Source organism: Cebus imitator, unplaced genomic scaffold (assembly GCF_001604975.1).
Source record: "Cebus imitator isolate Cc_AM_T3 unplaced genomic scaffold, Cebus_imitator-1.0 Scaffold47, whole genome shotgun sequence".
NCBI lineage: Eukaryota > Metazoa > Chordata > Mammalia > Primates > Cebidae > Cebus > Cebus imitator.
The window spans coordinates 630,510-654,287 of NW_016107362.1; the positions used below are offsets into that span (position 1 = coordinate 630,510).

Here is a 23,778-nt window from a genome sequence, read left to right on the forward strand (position 1 = left end):
TTGAGATGGAGTCTCACTGTTGCCCAGGCTGGTGTGCACTGGTGTAATCTCGACTCACTGCAGCTTCTGCCTCCTGGGTTCAAGCAATTCTCCTGCCTCAGCCCCCCAAATAGCTGGGATTATAGGAGCCCAATACCATGCCTGGTTAATTTTGCATTTTTTGTAGAGACGGGGTTTCACCATGTTGGACAGGCTGGTCTCAAACTCCTGACCTCAAGTGATCCACCTTCCTTGGCCTTCCAAAATGCTGGAATTATTGGCATGAGCCACCATGCCCAGCCAAGCTTTCTATTTCTTACTCACTTCATCCATAAATTGGGAAAAATAGTAGGACTTCTTGTAGGGTTGAGGTTCAACTGAATTAAAGCACTGACCAAAGTGCTAGGCAAATATGAAATGCTATCTAAGTGTCAGCTATTTTAGCTGTTACTGAAAGCAGAGGCCACATTCATTTTATTCTTCATAGAATCTAATACAGTACTTACGCAGAAAGCAGGTATTAAATAAAATGGTTAAGTGAGTAGACACTGAGCCAGGAGTTTGTCTGGTGTGTTAGAGGCTCGAAAGGACAGTATGGTTGCAGCAGACAAATGAAGAGGGAAGAATATGAGGTGAAGTCAAAGAAGTTGCAAAGGCCAGATTATAGAAGATTTATTCTGGCCGTTTTAAGGCCTGTGGCTTTGATTCTGGGTGAGATGGAAACCAGTGAAGAGTTCTGAGCACAGGGCTCATTCTTTAGTGGGGCAAGAGTTGAAGTGGAGAAGCCAGTAAAGAGGAGACTGTAGAAATTAAGGTAGAAAATGTTTGAGATCACACCATGGTGGTAGCAGTAGAGGTGGTAAGACAGGCTGGATTCTGGAGATATTTTAAGGTTGAATCTATAAGATTTTCTGATAAATTAGATATGGAGAGTATGAGAAAGAAAAGAGTCAAGGATGGCCCTAAACCTTGGTCTAAAGATTTGGAAGAATAAAATGTCAGCAATGGTGGAAAGAAAAGCTCAAGAGGGTTTTGGAGATACTAAATTTGGAGTGTTTACTAGATACCTCATTGTAAGCAGTTGGACATAGGAGTCTACACTGTGGAAGAGATATAAATTTGGGAGTTTTCAGGATACAGACAGTATTTCAAATCAGGAGACCAGAACACAAAAGTGAACGAAATATTCAGAGAAGATACTGGGGCCATAGAAGAGATTTTGCTGATCATAGATTAAGGGACTTAGGTGTTATACTGGAACTGGTGTCTAAAGAAATAGGCATTAGAAAGGGGAAAAGACTATACAAAGACAAGTGGGAGGATGCCAAAGAGAAACTTCTTCTATACCCAAGAAAGAGAGAAGAAAATCTCTTCCTCCTCCTCCTCTTCATATACGTCAAGGCCCTTTCGCTTCCAGTGCTCAGAAATCAAGTTAGTCTTATCATCAATAATAACAGTTAATAAACAAATTAATTTAAGGTTGACTTTTGTAACTTAAATTTTAGTTTAACTTTTCAAATAGTTCAATGACATTTAATGTTTAGTGATAGCACCAAAAATTAATGCTAAACATTAAAGAGATACATATATGTAAAAATAATTTGAAATGACTGTCTTCAATGGAAGAGCACTTTCTCAAGTATCTGTGGGTACCACTATCTCCAGAGCATAATTCCTTTATTAGCAGTAAGTTATACTTTTCCTGGCCACCTGGATGCAATTAAGCCCACTAGGTTCTACCACTCATCATCATGATGTCACAATAATTGACAAGAATAGATGTTTCTTTTTGGGTATTCAGAAGGCAGATGCCAAGTGACCGGAAGTTGCAGGAATGAAAGAGCTGAAACAAGGTCACACAAGGAACCCATAAAAACATCCTCTGGCTGCATACTCTGAGGCAAACAGAACTCATAGTCCATACCTAGATTTAACTAGGATTTGGAGAGGGGGAGGGGTCAGAATTAGGAATCTTGATATAGTCTATCTAAGCAGTAAATGCTTTAATATGTCTACTATTTGGACTAAAATTACCACATATTGTAATGCAACTAAATTAACTAAAATTAATAACAAAAATAGTACATATTATCAATATGTGTACATATGCATATGAGCTATTCCCTGTCCAGAGGTACAATCTGGGTGAGAAAGGACAAATGGAAGCCATGCTATTAACGTCCTGATGTCAAAGACACAGGCCTACTTTAACTCAATCTATTCTATGTACCCTGGGAAGTTCTTAGTAAGCAGTGAAGAGGGATCTTCATGTTTAGCTAAATTTAAGACTTTGGGGGGACATGGGGAAGGGGTTCGTACTACAAAATTTCCCTTGCAAGATCAGGGAAATCCGAGGCCGCAGAATTTACATTTAGGTAAAGCATCTCAAATATTTAGCAGTGTTTCCAGCTATCACCTACCAAGGACAGGAATCTTTCGAGATGTCTGACGATTATAAATAAGCAAATTTCCTTTAACAGTTCCAACAGCCAGGAAACTTCCAACTTTTGACCAAAGAAGGAAAGACATTTGATCCCTGTAACATTAAGATATAAATTACTAAACAATTCATGATCATAACCTCTAAACAGTCCTTTAAAAAAGTATTCCATGGATAATTTTAACGTCTACTTAGAAGCCAAAGTATAAAATACAAACTTAATGCTTTAGGACAAAGACTAAATGCTACAGACATTTTGGAGATGCTATAGGATGATCTGAGGGTCAGTTAGACTCAAAATACAAATGTATAATGAATGTCGACTTCAATTCAGTTATGATAGAACCTCAAAATTCATGAGATCACCTATGAGATATTTATTAATTTGTTTACTAGTGATAGTTTTAGCTCTAAATGTGATTAAAAATATTAATGGATGGTGAAACTTCATGCTTTAAAAAAGTGGCATCCAATAACATAATACACTAAATGGGAAAAATCATTAGTAATTCATGACCTTAAAAAGGATGTATCTTTTCTAGCTCTGTCACTATTAAGAGTAGCTCAAAAGCAGGTAGAAAACACTTTTTTTGCCAGCTGGGTGCAGTGGTTCACGCCTGTAATCCCAGCACTTTGGGAGGCCGAGGTGGGCGGATCACCTGAGGTAGGGAGTTCAAGACCAGCCTGAACAACATGGAGAAACCCTGTCTCTACTAAAAATACAAATTAGCCAGGCGTGGTGATGCATGCCTGCAATCCCAGGTACTTGGGAGGCTGAGGTAGGAGAATCGCTTGAACCTGGGAGGCAGAGGTTGTGGTGAGCAGAGATCGTGCCATTGCACTCCAGCCTGGGCAACAAGAGGGAAACTCCAGCTCAAAAAAAAAGAAAGAGAGAAAAAAACATCCACTTTTGCCCACCACCGGTTCTTACAGTTCTTCTATGCATTCTAGGATTCAAAAGGTTGAAGTGTTATACAATTCCCTACCAAGAGGAAGCAGAACCTCTTGGAGAGTACCTCTTTCCGTATATTGAGAAAAGAAATCTCACTATGATTTCTTTTGAGAACAGTGGTTCTCAAAATTTGAAATCAGAACCAGCAGCATTATCTGGGAACTTGTGAGAAATGCCATTTCTCAGATCCCAGCCCAGACATACTGACTGAGGAACTCTGAAAGTGGCTCCCAGCTACCTGTGTTTTAATGAGCCCTCCAGGAGATTCTGACGCACCTAAACTTTGAGCACCACGGACAGACCATGGTATGGTTTTCAGACAGCAATACTGCTTCCAATAATGTTAAGGACAGTGATAAAAGGACAAAAAAGTAAGTTTAAAGAGGTTTCCTCCAGCTAAATTAGAAGAATTTAAGGATTAAAATTTACGTACTTAATTGGTACAAGTTGAGTTTGTGAAAGGTTGTAAAATCATGATGTTACTTGGAAGAGAAAAAAATAAAGTATGTGGAAAAATTAGTTGTATAATAGAAGCATATAATGTTTAGTTAAAAAATTAATTTTAATAAGTAAGGGAGTAGTAACATCAGGCTGCTAGGTTCTTCTATTAAGTTTCTATTTTATAAAAGATAAATATGCATTTTAATCTTTTTTCCTTGTTTTAAGTAGGTACATAGCTGCGATAATGTGCCTCTCAGATTTCCTTCTGTCTGCAGAAAGTGTAACTGACCAAGAGCCCCAACTGCTAGCTTTGGAATCTATCACCTCAATGAGCCAGGCTGTGCTTTCTCATGCGCTGCTCCCAGATAATGACTGAGTGAGGCAGAGATAACTGCTGAGGCCCATTCCTGGGCAGGACTCCTTTGACAGGTAACTTTTGCCCAAAGACTCCCAACAGGCCTAGCTGAACTTTCTTAATTAGAACTGTGCTACAATTTAATGGGCTGGGCATAGCTCATGCATGTAATGCTAGCACTTTGGGAGGTTGAGGTGGGAGGATCTGATCTGAGGTCAGGAGTTGGAAACCAGCCTGGCCAACATGGTGAAACCCCATCTCTACTAAAAATACAAAAATTAGCTGGGCGTGGTGGTGGGCACCTGTAGTCCCAGCTACCTAGAAGGCTGAGGCAGGAAAATTGCTTTGACCTGGGAGGCAGAGGTTGCAGTGAGCTGAGATCGTGCCACTGCATTACAGCCTGGGCAATAGGGGGAGAATCCATCACAAACAAAACAAAAACAAAAACAAAAACCTGTGCTACAATTCAAGATGCTTCTACCCAAGCTTACTTCTTTCCTTCTCTGATTTATAAGGGTCAGACATGCACTGCGGTCTGACAGCTCTTCCAATCTCTTCTAACCTCTCTGTTCCCTCACAGGCATTTCCTGTAATAAATCTCTTACACATTTAATCCTGTCTTGGAGACTCCTTCAAAGAAAATATTAATAAAAGTAATTTTGCATGAGCTAAAAATAGTATCAGAAAAGAACTGCATAACAAGAACAAGATCTGATCAGCAACAGTGATCATACATAGGATAAACATTAGTCCGTTCAATAGTTTATCAGCACTGACAGTCACACACCAATGAACTAGAAAGAAAGTGTTAAATATTGTGTTCTAAGAAGATCAAGTAATCAAATGTCCTCAAAAGAAGAGCTAACTGAACAAACTCCATCCCTCTTCTCTTAGGAAATAGGGCCTGCAGAAAGCCCTGCAAATTCCAATATGATACTAAAAGCATATGTAAATTTCCAGTAATGCTACTGGATCAAGACAATGTATAACAATCACATGTATCTCTGGCCAAGCAAAATTTAAAGAATATATTCTCCTAGGGAAATATACAGGTTACAAAAAATCATAATCTATGTATAATGCAGGGGCTTAAAAGAATTTTATTAATATGACAACTGAAGGTCAATTTAAAAAGACATTGAGAAGGATGCCTAGTACTCAGGTCCAAATTGCCTTGGGAAAAGCAACCATGTTCTGTGATCCATCCAAGAATGAATTGGTTGGTGAAGCGGACGTTACATAGAGGGACCCAAGTAAATGGTAGATGTTATTGCAATTGTCATTAAAATAAAATTAAGGTTGCTTTACTGTTGATGTGTATATTTAATGTCCAAAGAACTTTTGTATATGTAAAACCATACCCATTATTGTTTGTTCTTTATTCAAAGGCCAATCTGTTACACTAGTTAGTAAACCAAACAAATAAATAAGGTGTTATACTATTTAAGGTGTTTGAATCACGTGGGGGCTTATTAAAACACAGGTAGCAGAGGGCCACTTTCAAGCTTCCTCAGTCAGTATGTCTGGGCTGGGATCTGAAAACTGGCATTTCTCACGAGTTCCCTATATGTATGTTTGGAAAGAAATGACTATATCCCAGTTACATAATTAAATGACTACTTCTGTTAAGTCTAGCCAGGAGTAGAGTAAATACTGCTATAATCCTAAGAGTATAAAAGCATATATAGGAAAAATAAATGAATTCAACTAATTGAATTAAATGTAATAGTTTTAGTTAAATGCCACCACAGTAAGTTTTGTGATAATTATATTTGGATAAGTTTTGTGTACCATTTAAGGTATCTGAAGCACTCAAAAGACTAACTTCAGACAAATGCTATAAATGGAACCTAAATTGCTTAAAAGCATTTATTTATTAAGGAATAACTGAATCTAGAGGAAGCAAAGTGGGTACAACAGAACCTTCTTAAATAAAAGTACTTAAGAAAAATTGACATTCAAAATTTCGTTTATTAACTAGCTAGTATAACAGATTGGCCTTTGAATAAAGAACGAACAATAGTGGGTATGCTTTTGTATATACAAAAGTCCTTTAGACATTATTAAATATAAACATCAACAGTAAAGCAACCTTAATTTTAATGACAATTACAATAACATCTACCATTTACTTGGGTCTTAATTTCATGCCTGGCCATGACATATATTTAAACATCACTACAATCCTGAGATGATGTGGAAAAACAGACACTGTGGGGAGACAGAGAGCTGGAGGCAGAGATATGCCAGTCAGAAACACCCAGGGATTAATTATGTACTTTTCTCTGAGTGACAACATGGCCTTACTGTTGCTGAATTTGGCTCAAGAACCAGTACTTGAAGTTTATTAAACATTCCCTTGAACAGAAGCACAGAGTGTATAAAATCTTTCTGAAAAGTGACGTAAACCCAAAGTGTAAGAAGACAGAGCAAGAAATGAAGGTTCTTAGATTTAGGAAGACTTTACATTGGTAGACAGTATCTTCTGCAGCTACTTGCCTCAACAGCCACTTTGGAGGGTCAAAGGCACTGCACTCACTTGGTTCTATTTGGTCCTGTTCTGCATGACCACCTTGCTTTCTCTGGGTTCAGTTATTTTTTAGTAAATAAACTGAAAACTTACAGTCTAGTCTCACAGCATGTATATGATCTCTTTCTCCCCACCTGAGGGGTACATGAAGCCACGAAGCAGATGTTATACCCATGTCAAATAGATGAAGAAACAGAGGTTTGGAGAGGGGTTAAGCAACTTGTCCAAGGTCAAAACAGCAAAGTTTTAGTTGGAAATACTGACAAGTTTTTCTTTTTCCATATTGGAAACTTGTTTCTACTTGAGCAGGTATCTGTCATTTATTCTGTCTGCCCAAGATTTTTTTCCATTTGGGAACTCCCCTGCCCTTCACCTTTCCTTTCACTTGGTGGGAGTACCAATCCATGGCCCTGCCTACTGCACTCAGAGGCCTTCTGAGGATCTGAATGGGCTCTGGTGATGTAAACGCACATGTTCTTTTCTCTGGCATGACTTGCTGTGAAGAATGATACACACTGATAGCTACCAGCAGTTGTGGGTGAGAATCTGATTTAGAATGGAGTCAACATTTAGAAAAAAAGAGCTGAGCAATGAAGAAAAAGTCTTCATTGCACCATTATAACTCCTAGATCCAGCCATGCCTACAGTCAAGCCCATCTCTGGATTTTCCCGTATATATTTTGTCTCATCTCTGCGCTTCTTAGTCTGTTCCACTGAAAGCAACTGTTTAAGAAGCTATTTATATGTCACAATTATAACAATTTCATTCTAACTGGGTAAAATCAATAGAAGGATTACATATACAATAATAAAATAATCTTTTTCTTTTATAAGAAAATAACTCAGTGAGGTATCTTTAAAATGAAAGTGGCAAAGAATTGTTAGCATCAAACCTACAAATATTCATGTCTCTAAGTGAAGCTTAAAAAAATAAAAAAGTTATCTTACCTCATGCCATTGTCTAACTGGCTAGTCTTATTTGTGTTGGCATCCCAAAGATAAATGCAGCTAGATTTCTCAGCAATCACTGCTAGGATGTCTCCATCTTTATCCCAATCCATGGCAACACAGATGCTTTTTAAAAAGAGACAAAAATATCACTATACATTTTTTTTTTTTTTTTTGAGACGGAGTTTCGCTCTTATTACCCAGGCTGGAGTGCAATGGCGCGATCTCGGCTCACCGCAACCTCCGCCTCCTGGGTTCAGGCAATTCTCCTGCCTCAGCCTCCTGAGTAGCTGGGATTACAGGCACGCACCACCATGCCCAGCTAATTTTTTATAGTTTTAGTAGAGACGGGGTTTCACCATGTTGACCAGGACGGTCTCGATCTCTTGACCTCGTGATCCACCCGCCTCGGCCTCCCAAAGTGCTGGGATTACAGGCTTGAGCCACCGCGCCCGGCATCACTATACATTTTTTAAAAGTACAATCACTATTGTGATTTTTGTCTATAACAAGACTATTCAATCTATTTTGAACAGATAAACTCTGTAAAATGAGAACTACAACTTACTACTCACTGCATGGGTAATACTAACTTCAATTTTTTGCAGTTGTTGAGGGGATGAAAAAATTTAAAATTTTACTTTTAATACCATTTTCATATGTTACATTAAATATAACCATGTTTGTTAGTTTTCTTAAATCTTATAAAGAGCCTGACTTTTGATAAAACAAGCTCATCAAGCACCTTTCCCCTCTTTCCCACCTTCTTTCCCACCTTCTTTCCCTCATGTTTTGAAAGACTATTTTAGATTGACAGAGAGGAAAAGAAGGTATTAATAAGAAACAAAGTTACACCCCAGGCATAGTGGCTCACGCTTGTAATCCCAGCATTTAGGGAGGTCAAGGCAGGATGACCGCTTTGAACCCAGGAGTTTAAGGGGAGCCTGGCCAACATGGCAAGATGGGAATCTCTATTATAAAAAAAAAGAAAAAAAATGAGCTGGGTGTGGTGGCATGCACATGCTACTCAGCTACTCAGGAGGCTAAAGTGGGAGGATAACGAGCCCGGGCAAGGCTGCAGTGAGCCGTATTTGTGCCACTGCACTCCAGCTTGGGAGACAAAGTGAGACCCTGTTTCAAAAAAATAAAATAAAAGAAGCAAAGTTATAGCTAGATAAATTGAGTTGTTAGGTAGATTGTAAAAAAGGGAAAGACTGAATTCTAAAGTGGTAAATAAAAATCCTTCCTTCCTTTCTTTTTTTCCTCCCTTCCTCCCTCCGTCCCTCCCTTCCTTCCTGGCCAGAGTGCCGTGGTACGATTATAATTCGCTATATCCTTAAACTCCTGGGCTCAAGTGATTATAGTTCACTATAACCTCAAATTCCTGGGCTTCAGTGAGCCTTCTGTCTCAGCCTCCCAAAGTACTGGGACTACCGGTGTGAGCCCCTGTGCCTGGCCATTATTTTCTTTTTTTTTCTTTTTTTAATTGACAGAGTTTTGTACTTGTTGCCCAGGCTGGAGTGCAATGGCACAATCTTGGCTCATTGCAACCTCCGCCTCCTGGGTTCAAGCAAATCTCCTGCCCTGGCCTCTCAAGTAGCTGGGATTACAGGCATGTGCCACCATACCTGGCTAATTTTGTATTTTTAGTAGAGATGGGGTTTCACCATGTTGGTCAGGCTGGTCTTGAACTCCTGACCTCAGGTGATCCACCCACCTCAGCCTCCCAAAGTGCTGGGATTACAGGTGTGAACCACAGTGCCTGGCACCTGCCATTATTTTCATTTATATCTTGGCGGAAAATAAGGAGAGTAATTTGATTAAGTTAACAACATAGTTATAAATAGGAAATGGTCTATTTAACATGATTCTTGCTATTATTCCAAAATGTGTATTATAAAAACTTTACAAATTCTTAAATCCTTAATAAGAATATTTACCTTTTCTTCTCTGATGCTATTTTTCATTTAGAGACACTTGCTTATTGGGTATTAGCTAACCCATACTTTGATTTATATTAAGGACAGTTGGAAATTACTTTAATTATTTTATTATTCAAAATGTTGAAATATGTTTTAGGATCTTCATTTTCTAAAATATATTCAGCAATTCGGGGAGTATGGAAGAGGGAAGCTTTCAAATTATTGATAAAATGATCTGCTAATTAAAGATTATGTATTTAACAGCATTATCTTTATCTGGGGATCCTCTATCAGTCAAATTCTACTATTATGAATACAGCAAAATGATCCAGAAGAAATGAGGCCATTATGTAACAAATAGATGTCACAGAGATCATGCATTAAAGCTCACACAATTTACTCAAAGACATTTTTTCCTGAGTGCCTTCTTTTTATTTCACATATAATGATAGCTTCTTTGACCTCTGTTTCTAGGAACACAGAAACCAGAAGCCATAATTAAGAGAGTTAATGGAAAATGCCAAAATGATGGCATTAGGTGGGTGGGGCAGGGCAGGAGGTAGGAAAGGCTGTTAGAGACTGAGAGAAGTAAAACCTGATTTTCAAAAATGGTCAATAAACTACAAAAAGCATACATGAATTTTAAAAGTACAGCAGCATAAATCAGTTTAGGTGAGGAACTCTATCCATCTTAATAACCACTGAGACTATCAGTAGAATAACTAAAATAGGTACTTACTACACTGAATCATTAAAAATGCTTCAATTCTGCTTAGTATAATCTAGAATGATTTCCTGAAAAAGGATAAAATCTTTACCCTTTACAAAGTTACACAAAAAGTAAGGGTTTTCCAACAATTTATTAGAGATGAAAAACTAAAGTAGATATAGATACATACACTAAGATACATACACTGTGCATACATACACTAAGATTTGTTTATAATTTAAAAGAATTCCTTCATGTGGATTCAATGCTTTCACGTGGTCTGACTTAAAATCTTGCCTTAAGGCTTCCCTGTGACTATTTATAGAATAAATAAATGGGTGTTTATAGATAGAAACTTTAATTAATAAACTATATCTCTATATATTTCAGAACTACTTACGGCTAAAAAATCCCTTTGCAAATGGAAAAAGCAAAAGATTCTATTTGATTATAATTTTAAGGCAGTATTTTTTTAATCTTTTAGGCAACAAAGCTTGACAGGTTTTTTAATCTACTTCTGTACTTACCCAGGTAAATTAATTTCACTTCTTTTTTGTCCATGGCGATCAAAGATTTTCACAATATGATCAGCTCTGAAAGCAATTGGAACATAAAGATATGTTTTAAAATTTTTTTATTTTGGGGAATGGAGTCTCCCTCTGTCACCCAGGCTGCAGTGGTGCCATCTTAGCTCACATCAACTTCTGCCTCCCAGGTTCAAGCAATTATCCTGCAACAGCCTCCCAAGTAGCTGGGATCACAGGCACCTGCTACCACACCTGGCTAATTTTTGTATCTTTGTAGAGATAGGGTTTCACCATGTTGGCCAGGCTGGTCTCAAACTCCTGGCCTTAATTGATCCGCCTGCCTTGGCCTCCCAAAGTGCTGGAATTACAGGAGTGAGTCTAAATGTTTCTTTCATTTATCTCTGGATATAAAGGTGCCATCCAAGTGATTTCAGTGTTTTCTCCTGATAGTTTCATAATTTGTATCTAAAAAGTTACTACCAGAGAAAAGGTTCTATGAACTTTGATGTTAATGGAGATGAATATATTCCTTTTCCTACCACACAACTGTTACACAAAAACTTTTACTGAGGCCAGGTTCACTTGAATCTGGGAGGTGGAGGTTGCAGTAAACTGAGATTGGGCAACAAAGCTTCCGTCTTAAAAAAAAAAAAAGTAACTTTTACTGAGTAGATGGTGTTGTTACATGGTCATACAACCATTGTTTAAAACATTCATTGGTTTCTTACCCTGTTACTGCAAGGTAGTTTCCTGATGTTTTTTGCCAGGCAAACTGTATTGGTGCACCAAGCCAAGTCTTTTCCAGCAGTGAGAAAACACGCTGAAAAATAAACACAATTTTTAGTATTTTCAAAACACACAATCAAGTGTTGATCAGAAAAGATATCAAAACATGATCATAAAAACAATAGGATTCAGGATGGTGAGGATTATGTTAGAGCTTAATCAGAAGTTAACAATGAAACAAACAAAACAAAATCAACCAACCAAGCAGCCAAACATACACAACCACTAGGTAAATTATAGACCTCAAGATATAGGAGAGCCTCTATTGTAAAATTTTTTGGGTTTTTAATGTTTCTGAATGTTAATTTTGTAAAAATGTGTAATTTTAGTGTTTTGTAGACGTTAAAGATTAAAATAATTGAAGCCTGAATTTAGTTAATTATCTGTGGCATGGATTCCTGGTGATTAAACCAGACAAAAATTCCTGTCTTAAACATGATAAAAATACAAAATATCTTACTCGTTTCAACACTATTTTCTTCTATTAGTTTCATTAGTTATATTTACATCATCATTAAGTGTTTAACCTGGCTACTGGGGGAACAGTGTTACCATATCAAACTCTTTCTGTTCATCGAAACAATCTAGAAACGTGATCTCCAATACGGAGGCTACAAATACAAGTAATCCAAACTTTACTCACAAGTAATTCAAACTTAGCTATGCTATAAATCAAAAACATGTATCAGATTTCAAGACCGAAAAGAGAATGTAAACTATCTCATTGATAATTTTTATATTGATTACATGTTGAAATAACATTTTTGATACACTGGGTAAGATAAAATATTATTAAAATGAATTTTACCTGTTTTCTTTAAAAAATTTTAATGGCCACTAAAAATACGAAATTACATTGGCTCACTACATTTATAGTACATAGTGTTGATCTAGAACATTTAGGAATATGAGTTTGGGTGAAAAAATTTAGATTTTGGTATCAGATTAAATTATAGATTAAGCAACAATGCGCATATCTAGGCATATAAGTTTAGATACTATTACATGAGACTTAGTCTGTGCGGCAACACAAAACTCTTCTAATGCTCAAAATTAAACACAGCCTGGCCAACATGGCAAAACCTCGTCTCGACCAAAAATGCAAAAAAATTGGCTGGGCATGGTGGGGCGTGCCTGTAATACCAGCTACTCGGGAGGCTGAGGCATAAGCATTCCTTGAACCCAGGAGGCGGAGTTTGCAATGAGCCGAGCCACTGCACTCCAGCCTGGGCGACACAGCGAGACTCCATCTCTAAATAAATAAATAAATGAATGAATGAATGAATGAATGTGAGACTCCGTCTTAAAACAAATACAAATCAGTGTTTTGTGGGTTTTTTTTGTTTGTTTTGTTTTTTGACACAGTTTTGTTCTATTGCCCAGGCTCTGGAGTGCAGTGGCACGATCTTGGCTCACTGCAACCTCTACCTCCCCGGTTTAAGCGAGTCTCCTTCCTCAGCCTCTGAGTAGCTGGGGTTACAGACATGTGCCACCACGCCCAGCCAAATTTTAAATATTTTTAGTAGAGAAGGGTTTTCACCATGTTGCTCAGGTTGGTCTTGAACTCCTGACCTCAAGTGATCTACCTGCCTTGGCATCCCAAAGTGCTGGTATTACAGGCGTGAGCCACTGAGCCCTCTCCCAATGAGCATTTTACACGGTAAAGAAGAAATTCACCTCTATTGAAAGTAGAGGTGGACTGTGATCACGGGGTATTCAAGTTTTGTAGAGCATAAAGAAACTCATGAAGAAAGAATACTTGGCTGGGTACGGTGGCTCATGCCTGTACCAGCACTTTGGGAGGCTGAGGCGGGTGGATCATGACGTCAGGAGTTCGAGACCAGCCCAATCAACATGGTAAAAGTTGGTCTCTACAAAAAAAGCATCTTACTTTTACAGTTTTGTGACCACTTCCCCCTGGAACCCCTTCTTCATACAAGTGAGAAGTCCTTAAACTTGGATTTCATTACCTTCAATGGCAGACTTGCCTCTAGCTGTGATCTCATATTATTTTTCTTCAGTGGATTTCTACAAATGCTCCACATAATGTGCAGAGAAAATAGTGCTAGTTTCATAACCAAAAAACCAAGATTTAAATTTTGTTTGTTGCTTATTAGCTGCAGGGCTTTAAGTCAGTTGCTTAAATTGCCTCCAGCAAAAAATTTTCAACTGTAAATCACAAATAATATCTCTTCACTTCTAGTATCATAAATTGTAAAGAGCTTTAGAAATAGAAATGGGAGTTATGATTACTGGTCCATCAATTCCAATTTCCACACTAATAGTCACGAAGAAGCATGAGGACGTCTAAAATAATTTTATTTTTTTATTTTTATTTTTAAGATGGAGTATCGCTCTGTCGCCCAAGCTGGAGTGCAGTGGGGCGATCTCAGCTCACTGCAACCTCTGGCTTCCAGGTTCAAGTGATTCTCCTGCCTCAGCCTCCCGAGTAGCTGGGACTACAGACACGCACCACCACGCCCAGCTAATTTTTGTATTTTTAACAGAGACGGGGTTTCACCATGTTGGTCAGGATGGTCTCGATCTTGTGATCCTCGTGATCCGCTCACCTCAGCCTCCCAAAGCGCTGGGATTACAGGCGTGAGCCACCGCGCCCGGCCTGAGGACGTCCAAAATAATTTTAAAATTGAGACTTCCATTTCTTTGCCAGAGCAGAGCATGGGAGGACTGCTGTGATAAGTCACAAAGTGGGGTGGACAAGAAGCCCAAGCCTAGAAAACGTGCGTGCAGAGGATGAGGCACATGAGAGTGAGACCTCCGTGTGCCGGTGCAGATTTCCCGTCAATAATGTATACTCGCTAGCAGGTGATTGGACTGGTCACAGGCAATGCAATTTGAGATTCGACTTTGGAAGGGTTTTCATTCTTTATAGGGCGCTGGGCAGCTGCGCGGTTTGCCAGGGGTTTAGCCCCAAGAAATGAGGTAGCTCGTGACACCGGATCCAGCCAACTTCGCCACGACCCTGCAAACGCGTTCAGTCGACCCGTTCTTTCCGCGTATCTTTAGATACAGTCCGCTCATTTCGGCTAGGGAGGGGTTTCCACTTTCTGCACCGCTTCTACGGCGTCTGCAGTCCCCAAAATGAGAGGCCTCTCTCTCCGCCCTTTCCTTTCCTCCTATTTTCTTCCCTTTCCCTCGTCCCTTCAACTTCACCCCCGCCCTCTCTGGTCGCTTCGCTCTCTTCCCCGTTTCCAACAAATTCGGGAGGAGGTAGAAGGACAGAGATCCTCTTTTAAAAGCGACCAAGGGACAGTGGTCGTGTTTTCCCGCCCCCCGTCCCCCAGGGATTTGTAAGTTATTTACCTTCATCTCCAGGCTCGAGCAGCTACGCGAACTATGAAGTACGCAGGCGCACCGGGTCTTCATCGAGCAGGCTACCGCGTTCCCGTCACCCAGGAGACCGCGCGAGCAGCGACCAATCAGCGAGCGCCAACTGAAAGGCAGTGCCTCGCGGGGCCGGGCCAAGAGCGCCGCCCTCTGAGAGGTGGCCGCGAGGCGGAAAGTGGAATCACGTGACACCAGAGACGGTAAGCCCCGGGAAGTTGGGCGTCGCGAGGCCTGGCTGAGCCTCGGCTTCCTGACTGGCTCTGATTGGATGAGACCCTGAGATTCTTCCGGGGGAGGCGGGCTTGTGAGCCCTCAAAGGCGCGTGCGTGTTTTGGACCGCGATAACTAACAAGTCAGTGGTGGCAAAAGGGTGCGCGGAGAAGCTGAGGGGAGAAAAGACGCAGAATGTTGGCTTAAAGGAGGCGGGCTGAAATTGACTTATGGGCGAAATACTCCTACAGAGTCTACGCGAAGAGGGATTTGACGATCTCAGGTGTATCTTTTTTTCTACCGGGTTTCTGGGATAGAAGGAATGAGGTATAAGAGGTACAGTAGTTTATTTCAAGGTAGAGTTCAGTTTCACCAAAGTCTTTTTTTCCCCTTCAATTTCAACAAAATGTGCTAGCTAACGTGGGCAGGAAAAATGAGCTCCAATAGTTTTTTCCTTTAGAGTTTGGACCTGGCAGCTTCTCCGCAAGTATAATGAATGCCCTGTCGTATGGTATTTGTGCTGCTTTATTTATAGCATGAAAGTGCTTTCTTTTGCCCAAGCGTCTGAAAGTGTTGAAACAGTCTATCTTTTGCCTTTCTTTTCGACATCAGGTAGGAATCCGATCGGCTTAGAGAAAGTTAATGATTTGAAATAACTAATGATGGATGTTTGCAATCTTAAGTAGGGTGCTGTGCGTTTGCACTGGGGTTTTCCGTTACGTTACAGGACAGGGGTCCGGATTCAGACCCCAAGAGAGGGTTCGTGGATCGCGCACAAGAAAGAATTCAGGGCAAGTTTTCAGTGCAGAGTAAAACCAAGTTTATTAAGAAAGTGAAGTGGTGGTGAATGGAAAGCTACTCCATAGACAGAATAGGACATTACTGAAAGTAAAGGAGGAATGCATCCGCCCTAGGTACGGTGGTTGTATATATGGGGAGGTGTGCTCTGCTACCAGGGTTTGTGGTAAAGGATTAATTTTCTTAATTATTTTGCAAGAATCAATATTATCTTTAAAGCAAAGTTATGAATGCCTTTGTTCTCCAGATATGGGGATATCTGGGCATCCCCAGGTCTGGGTCTATTTTAGTAAACATTATTAATTTGTTCCCTTAACCATAAACATCTAGAGGCTAGGAATGCCTACCTTTCTGAGAATGCAGCCCAGCAAGTCTCAGCCTCATTTTCCTAGCCCTCACTCAGAATGGAGTTGCTCTGGTTCGAATGCCTGTGACAGTTAGGTTAATTCCTTAAATGTTTACTGAAAGATTCCTCTGCTGAGAAGGTAACCATTTAAAAATATGCCAGAGCAATCAGTTCTTAACAAGAACTGCCCTCAGGAGAAAGTATTTTACCAAAGCCTAGTCTGCTGGGGTTTTATCAGAGCCTAAACTACCTGGGAAAAGGGAAATACCCAACTCCAGCCTCTATAAACTATACTGTTCCACTTAAGTGTGGAAGATTAAGAAACAGTGGCCAGGCTCAATGGCTCACACCTGTAATCCCAGCACTTTGGGAAGTCAAGGTGAACGGATCACTTGAAGTCAGGAGTTCGAGACCAGCCTGGCCAACATGGTGAAACCCCCATCTCTACTAAAAACACAAAAATTAGCCTGGTGTGGTGGCACATGCCTGTAATCCCAGCTACTCTGGTGGCTGAGGCATAGATTCTCTTGAACCTGGAGGGCAGAGGTTGCAGTGAGCCAGGATTGTGCCACTGCACTTCAGTCTGGGTGACAGCTAGACTCCATCTCAAAGAAATAAAAAGGAAGTACTGGTGATGTTCACCATCCAAGAACACAGGCTTACTAAAGGCTAAGGCCTAATCATAGGACTATAGAACACTTGCCCTGTCCTTCAGCTTTACCACACACTGCTAAAAGCCTACTTACCAGTATTCCTTTTATCCAGTACATCCTGTCTGGTGTCTTAGTTGTTCTCTATTGCTTATGACAGAATACATAAAACTGGGTAATTTATCAAGAAAAGGAACTCATTTCTTACAGTTATGGAGGCTGAGAAGTCCAAAGTCAAGGGAGTGCATCTAGTGAGATCCTTCTTGCTGATGGGGACTCTGAAGAGTCCTGAGGCAGCACAGGATATCACGTTAAGGAGGCTGAGTGTGCTAATGTTCTAGCTAAGGTCTCCTTATAAAGCCACCAATTTCAGTCCCATGATATTTTGTATTTTTAGTAGAGATGAGGTTTCTCCATGTTGGTCAGGCTGGTCTTGAACTCCTGACCTCAGGTGATTCACCTGCCTTGGTCTCTGAAAGTTCTGGGATTACAGGCGTGAGCCACCATGCCCAGCTGTGTGTTTTAAATTAAAGCATAAATTAGCAGTATTGTTTGAATAACCCCTAAATAATTCATTAACTCATTGACCCGTGAATCCATGAATGAATTAATCCATTCATGAAACCGGGCACGCAGGATCCATTTGCCTCTTAAAAGCCCCACCTTTCAGTATTGCCACATTGGTGATTAAGTTTCAACATGAGCTTTGGAGGGGACATTCAAACCATAGCATCCAGATTTCAACAAAAAGTTATAAGGCTTACTAAAAGGCAGAAAATGGAAGAGACTGAACAAGCAGGAGAACTAGAGCCATATATAGCAGGAATGTTGGAATTATCAGACAAGGACTTTAAAAAAAAAAAACTAAGTTGAATGTGCTTTTGAAGGTAATGGAAAAAGTAGACAATATGCAGGAGCAGATGGAAAATATAAGCAGAGATAGAAATTCTAAGAAAGACTCAAAAAGAAATGCTAGAGATAAAAAACACTAACAGAAATGAAGAATGCTTATGATTAATTTCCTCCAAGTTCACGTCTGACAACAAATCACACATCCTGGAAGCTCAGACAACTCCAAATAGGATAAATTCTCAAGAAACCACACCTAGGCATATCATATTTAAACTTTGGAAAAGAAAATATTTTTTAAAAATCATGAAAGAAGCTGAGGGGAGCGGGGACATTACGTATAGAGGAGCTAAGATAAGAATTACGAGACAGGGGAATCGCTTGAACCCGGGAGGCTGAGGTTGCAGTGAGCCAAGATCACACCACTGTACTCCAGCCTGGGCAGCAGGGTGAGACTCTGTCTCAAAAAAAAAAAAAAAAAAATTACAAATTACATTGAATTCTCCCCAGAAACCATGAAAGGAAGAAGAGAGCAGAATAAAGTAAAGTGTTGATAATTTTTTTTAAGCCCAGAAACCTAGAATTCTGTATCCTGTAAAACTATCCTTCACAAGTGAAGGAGTCCACTCCTCACTGATTAGATGCCAGACACCAAGTGGATGTGCACACCTCATTGATTAGTTGCTAAACACAAAGTGGCTAACTTTGGTGAATGGATCTTGACCTGCTTTTTTCAGACTGGAACTACTTCTTGCCATACACTTTCCTTCTGACTCAACAGTAAAGCTACTTTTGTTCTAAGCGTTTTGATACTACAAGGATGTAGTGGTCAGTTATCAGATCAAGACCTGAAAAAGAGTATTTCATGTAAACATTATTTGGGGGTTATTCAAACAATACTGCTGATTTATACTTTAATTTAAAACACACGGCTGAGTGCAGGGACTCATGCCTGTAATCCCAGCACGTTGGGAGGCTGAGGTGGGCGAATCACCTGAGGTCAGGAGTTCAAGACCAGCCTGACCAACATGGAGAAACCCTATCTCTACTAAAAATACAAAATTAGCCAGGTGTGGGTGCAGACACTTGTAATCCCAGCTACTTGGGAGGCTGAGGCAGGAGAATCACTTGAACCTGGGGGGTGGAAGTCGTGGTGAGCCAAGATCATCCCATTGCACTCCAGCCTGGGCTGGAGTAAGACTATGTCTCAAAATAAATAAATAAATAAACATACGTTTTTGCAGAAACACTATATGAGGAGTCAAATCCTTGAATATCGGTAAATTGAATCGAGAAATATTTTTGTGTAAGAATGATGAGGAAGTTGGTCCTGTACTATGAAGGAAGTACAATTGTTTCATGTGGACTTAAATTTTTTTTAGTGTGTTTCATGGCCAGGAGTAGCAGCTCAATCCCATAATTCCAGCACTTTGGGAGGCCAAAGGTGGGAGGTCTGCTTGAGCCCAGGAATTTGAGACTGGCCTGGGCAACAAAGCAAGATGCCTTTGCTATAAAAATTAGCCAGGAATGGTGGCATGCACCTACAGTGTCAGCTACATAGGAGGCTAAGGCAGGCGAATCCGTTGAGCCTGACTTCAAGGCTGCAGTGAGCTATGATCATGCCACTGCACTCCAGCCTGGGTGACAAAGTGAAACTCTGTCTCCAAAAAAAAAAAAAAAAAAAGTGTTTTATGTCTTTTATACTGTTTTTAACTAAAGTTATAAAAATGTTTTCAACAAGTTATCTCTCCTTATGTTTTAAGAATCTAAACTATCTCTGAGTTGATATAAGGGTGTTTGCAGCTTTCTAATTAGTACTATAAATCTGTCTAAAGAAGAGAACATCCTAGTATACAAAATAATGTCACTGTTTCAAATCAGTCTAGACCAAAAAAAAAAAAAAATTTAAATTTTCAGAGTCAAAAATGAACATCTGAAGAGAAAGTAATTCCTCCTTAAAAATAAAAGTATCTTCAAAATAGAAAAAAAATTGAGAATCATTTCATAGTCTAATTGCAATATGTCACTAACAGATGGTAATTCTTCTCTTGGGAAAAAAGTAAAAACTTTGATACAAAACCAAGGTAAAACATATAGATGCACACATGGTATTACATATAGACATTAAATTATATTTGTCATTAAGCTAATTTTTAAATTAAAATCAAAGATTTTAAAAAGTAAAGAAGTAAAGACTTTCTTAGACACACACACACACACACAAAGTTGAGAGAATTTGTTGTCAGTAGACCTGCCTTGATGGTAAAAGAAGTTTTTGTTTTTGTTTTTTTTTACAGAGAAAGAAAATGATATATGTCAGAAACTCATATTTCCATAAAGAAAGAAAGCACTGGGAAAAGAATAAATGAAGGTATAATTAATTTTTTAAAAAATTTATTTAACAGGTAACAGTTTGTTCTGAATAATAATAGCAACAATGTATTCAATGACATGCTTGTATATAAATATATGCTTATATATAAGGGAAATTAGTGAAAATAATGATTTAAGGAATGGGAGGGAAGAAATAAAAATATTTTATTATAGGTTACTTACATTACCTGTGAAGTGGTAACGTGTTATTTGACAGTGGACTTGGTAAATGTATATTGCTAAATATAGGGCAACTACTAAAAAAAAGTTTTTTGAAAAGTATAATTGATTTGCTAAGAAAGAAGAGAAAATGGAGTCACATCAAATGCTCAATTAAAACCACAAAAGGCAGGAAAAAAATGTAGAAGACAAAAATAAGAATGAAGAACAAATAGAAAAGAAACCATACAATATCTGACCTGAAGCCACATGCACTTAAACTAGAAATCAGTAACAGAAAAATTGCTGGAAAATCCCAAAATACTTGGAGATTAAACAACACACTTTTAGATAAAACGTGGATCAAAGAAGAAATCTCAAGAGAAATTTAAAATATTTTGAACTAAATGAAAGTTAAAATACGCTTATTAAAATTTGTGGGATGTAGTGAAAGCAATGCTTAGAGGGGATTTTTTTGTTTGTTTTTGTTTAGTTTTTCTTTTTTTTTTTTTTTTTTTGAGTTGTGCTCTTGCTCTGAAGCCCAGACTGAAGTGCAGCGGCATAATTATAGCTCACTGCAGCCTTAGAACTGCTGGCTTTGTGCTGTACCCCCACCTTGGCCTCCCAACGTGCAGGGATTACAGGCAGGAGCCACCACGCCTGGCCAAGATAGAAACTTATAGCATCAAATGCATATTTTAGAAAAGAAGGAAGCTCTGAAAATCAATAATCTTACCTTCCGCTCTAGGAAACTAGGAAAAGAAAATTTAAATTCAAAGTAAGAAGAATAAAAGATATAATAATAATTAGAGCAGAAATCAATAAAATTGAAAATAGCAAATCAATAGAGAAAATAAAGAACACCAAAAGTTGGTTATTTGAAAAGAGCAATAAAATTGACTAGCCTCTAGCTAGGCTAAGAAGAAAAGAGAGAACACTTAAAAATTCCTAATGTCAGCTGTATTATTATATTCATTACTAATGAATAGCTTGTATCTATTAAAAAAATCAATAATTAATTTTCTAGGCTGGGCAGAGTGGCTTATGCCTGTAATTCCAGCACTTTGGGAGGCTAAGGAGGGCAGATCACCTGAGGTCAGGAGTTAGAGACCAGTCTGACCAATATAGTGAAACCGTCTCTACTAAGAATACAAAAATTTGCCAGGTGTGTTGGTGGGTGCCTGTAATCCCAGCTACTCAGGAGGCTGAGGCAGGAGAATTGCTTGAACCTGGGAGGTGGAGGTTGCAGTGAGCCAAGATCGTGCCAGTGCATTCCAGCCTGGGTGACAAAAGTGAGACTCCGTCTCAAAAAAAAATAATGATAATTTTCTGAAAGAGAAAGCACCAGGTTCTGAGGGGCTCACTGGTGAATTCTACCAAACATTTAAAGAAAAAATTATACCAATTCTCTGTAATCTGTTTCAGAAAATAGAACCTGAGGGAATACTTCTTTTATCACTCATTTTATAAGGTCAGCATTACACTAACACCAAAGCAAGACAAAGAAATTACAAGAAAAGAAGACTATAGATCAGTATCTCTCATGGCCATAGATACAAAGATTTTCAACAAAATGTTGGCAAATCAAATCCAGCAACATATAGAAAGAATTATATACCATAACCAAGTGAGATTTATTCTAGGCGTGCAAGGCTGATTCCACATTGGAAAAACAATGAATATAATCCATCACATCAACAGGCTAAAGCAGAAAAGCTATGTTTGTATACCAATAGATGTAGAAAAATCATTTGACAAAATCTAACACTGATTCATGATAAAACCTCTCAACAAACTAGGAATAGAGGAAAACTTCACAACTTGATAAAGAATGTCTACAAAAAAACCTACAGCTAACATCATACTTAATGGTGACAAAAGAAAAAAATAAACAACTTGTACTTCATCAAAATTAAAAAGTTTTATGCTTCAAAGGACAACATCATCAAAGGGAAAAGACAACCCATAGTTTGAAAGAAATAATTGCAAATCATATATCTGATAAAATATTTATATCCAAAATAAAGAAATTTTACAACCCTAAAAGACAACCCATTGAAAATGGGAAGATGATTTGAATAGACATTTCTCCAAGGAGGATATAAATGGCTGATAAACTTATGGAAAGTTTTTTGACATTATTAGTCATTAGTGAAATGCAAATCAAAACCACAAGATACCACTTCATACCTACTGATGGTTAAAATAAAAAAATGACAATTGTTGGTATGTTGAGATATTGAAACCTTCATACATTGCTGGCAGGAATTGGAAATGGTGCGACCATTTTGGGAAACAGTCTGGCAATTCCTCAAAATATTAAACATAGAATGAACTTAGCAGTTTCACTTCTAAGTATCTACCAAAGAGAAATGAAAGCGTATGTCCAAAAATAAATGATATGCTAATGTTCATAACAGCATTATTCATAATAGCCCCAAAGTGAGAACAACACAAATGTGTATCAACTGATGAATAAACAAAATGTGGCAAATCCATATAATAAAGTATTATTCGTCAATAAAAAGGACTGAAGTACATGCTATAACATGTACTATGAGATGAGCTTTGAAAAGATTATGCTAAGTGAAAGAAGCCAGGCACAAAAGGCCACATACTGTAGAATTCCATTTATACTGTGCGTCCCAAACAGATGAATTTGTAGAGACAAAGAAGTTTAGTGGTGTGTGGATGTTTTTATTCTGGGGAGTGATGAAAATTTTTCTAAAATTACATGGTGGTGATAATTGCACAATTCTGTGAATATATTGAAACCACTGAATTTTACACTTTTAAATGGTGGATTTTGTGGCTTATAAATTACATATCAAGCTGTAAAAAACTGGCAGGTACACTTCATAAAACATAGGTATTATGATTGATAAGGGAGATGGTATTTTTAAAACTCTGAGAAGCAAACTTTGGTTTTTATACACAAAAGTAAACTGGTTAAATTTTATAGCACTTTTGTATAGCAAAATCATCATTATCATAGATATTGTGACTCATGTGACTTTAAAAAATATTAATAACAAGCAGTTTCAAAATGTCAAAACATTTTTTGACAAATTTATCCCTACCATGTGTCAAATGTTATTAATTTTCTAATAGCATGCATGTGATCGGGGGTATGAAAACTGCCTATGATGAGAGAGGGTATGAGAAGCGTCTGTGATCAGAGAGAGTATGAGAAGCGTGTATGATCACAGAGGGTATGAGAAGCGTCTGTGATCAGAGAGGGGATGAGAAGTGTGTATGATCAGAGAGGGTATGAGAAGCGTCCGTGATCAGAGAGGGTATGAGAAGCGTCCGTGATCAGAGAGGGTATGAGAAGCATCTGTGATCAGAGAGGGTATGAGAAGCGTGTATGATCAGAGAGGGTATGAGAAATGTCTGTGATGAGAGAGGGGATGAGAAGCGTGTATGATCAGAGAGGGTATGAGAAGCGCCTGTGAT

The 23,778-nt window shown here is 38.7% G+C and overlaps 1 protein-coding gene and 1 long non-coding RNA gene across 6 annotated transcripts in view; one reads left to right on the top strand and one right to left on the bottom strand.

Moving 5' to 3' along the window:
* Positions 1-15,068, bottom strand: part of WDR19 (WD repeat domain 19) — a 107,603-nt gene extending 92,535 nt beyond the window's left edge. The window contains exons 1-5 of one of the 5 annotated variants that reach the window (XR_001824841.2): positions 14,914-15,016; positions 11,532-11,623; positions 10,804-10,869; positions 7,646-7,771; positions 2,400-2,515 (exon numbers count right to left, since the gene is read on the bottom strand). Coding sequence is in view for 1 of the 5 variants with exons in the window: in XM_017527260.1 (XP_017382749.1) it covers positions 2,400-2,515; positions 7,646-7,771; positions 10,804-10,869; positions 11,532-11,623; positions 14,914-14,976 (463 nt within the window). In the remaining 4 variants the exon portion in view is untranslated. Of the gene's footprint in view, positions 1-2,399; positions 2,516-7,645; positions 7,772-10,803; positions 10,870-11,531; positions 11,624-14,913 lie in introns of those variants that run through there. The other 4 variants (XM_017527260.1, XM_037738001.1, XM_017527261.2 and 1 more) reach the window with 4 other exon arrangements.
* Positions 15,069-15,218: 150 nt separating this feature from the next.
* The window catches only part of LOC108303450, a 93,490-nt gene continuing 84,930 nt past the window's right edge, over positions 15,219-23,778 (top strand). Inside the window, exon 1 of the long non-coding RNA XR_001824848.2 lies at positions 15,219-15,483. This is a non-coding gene — a long non-coding RNA (uncharacterized LOC108303450). The remainder of the gene's footprint in view (positions 15,484-23,778) is intronic.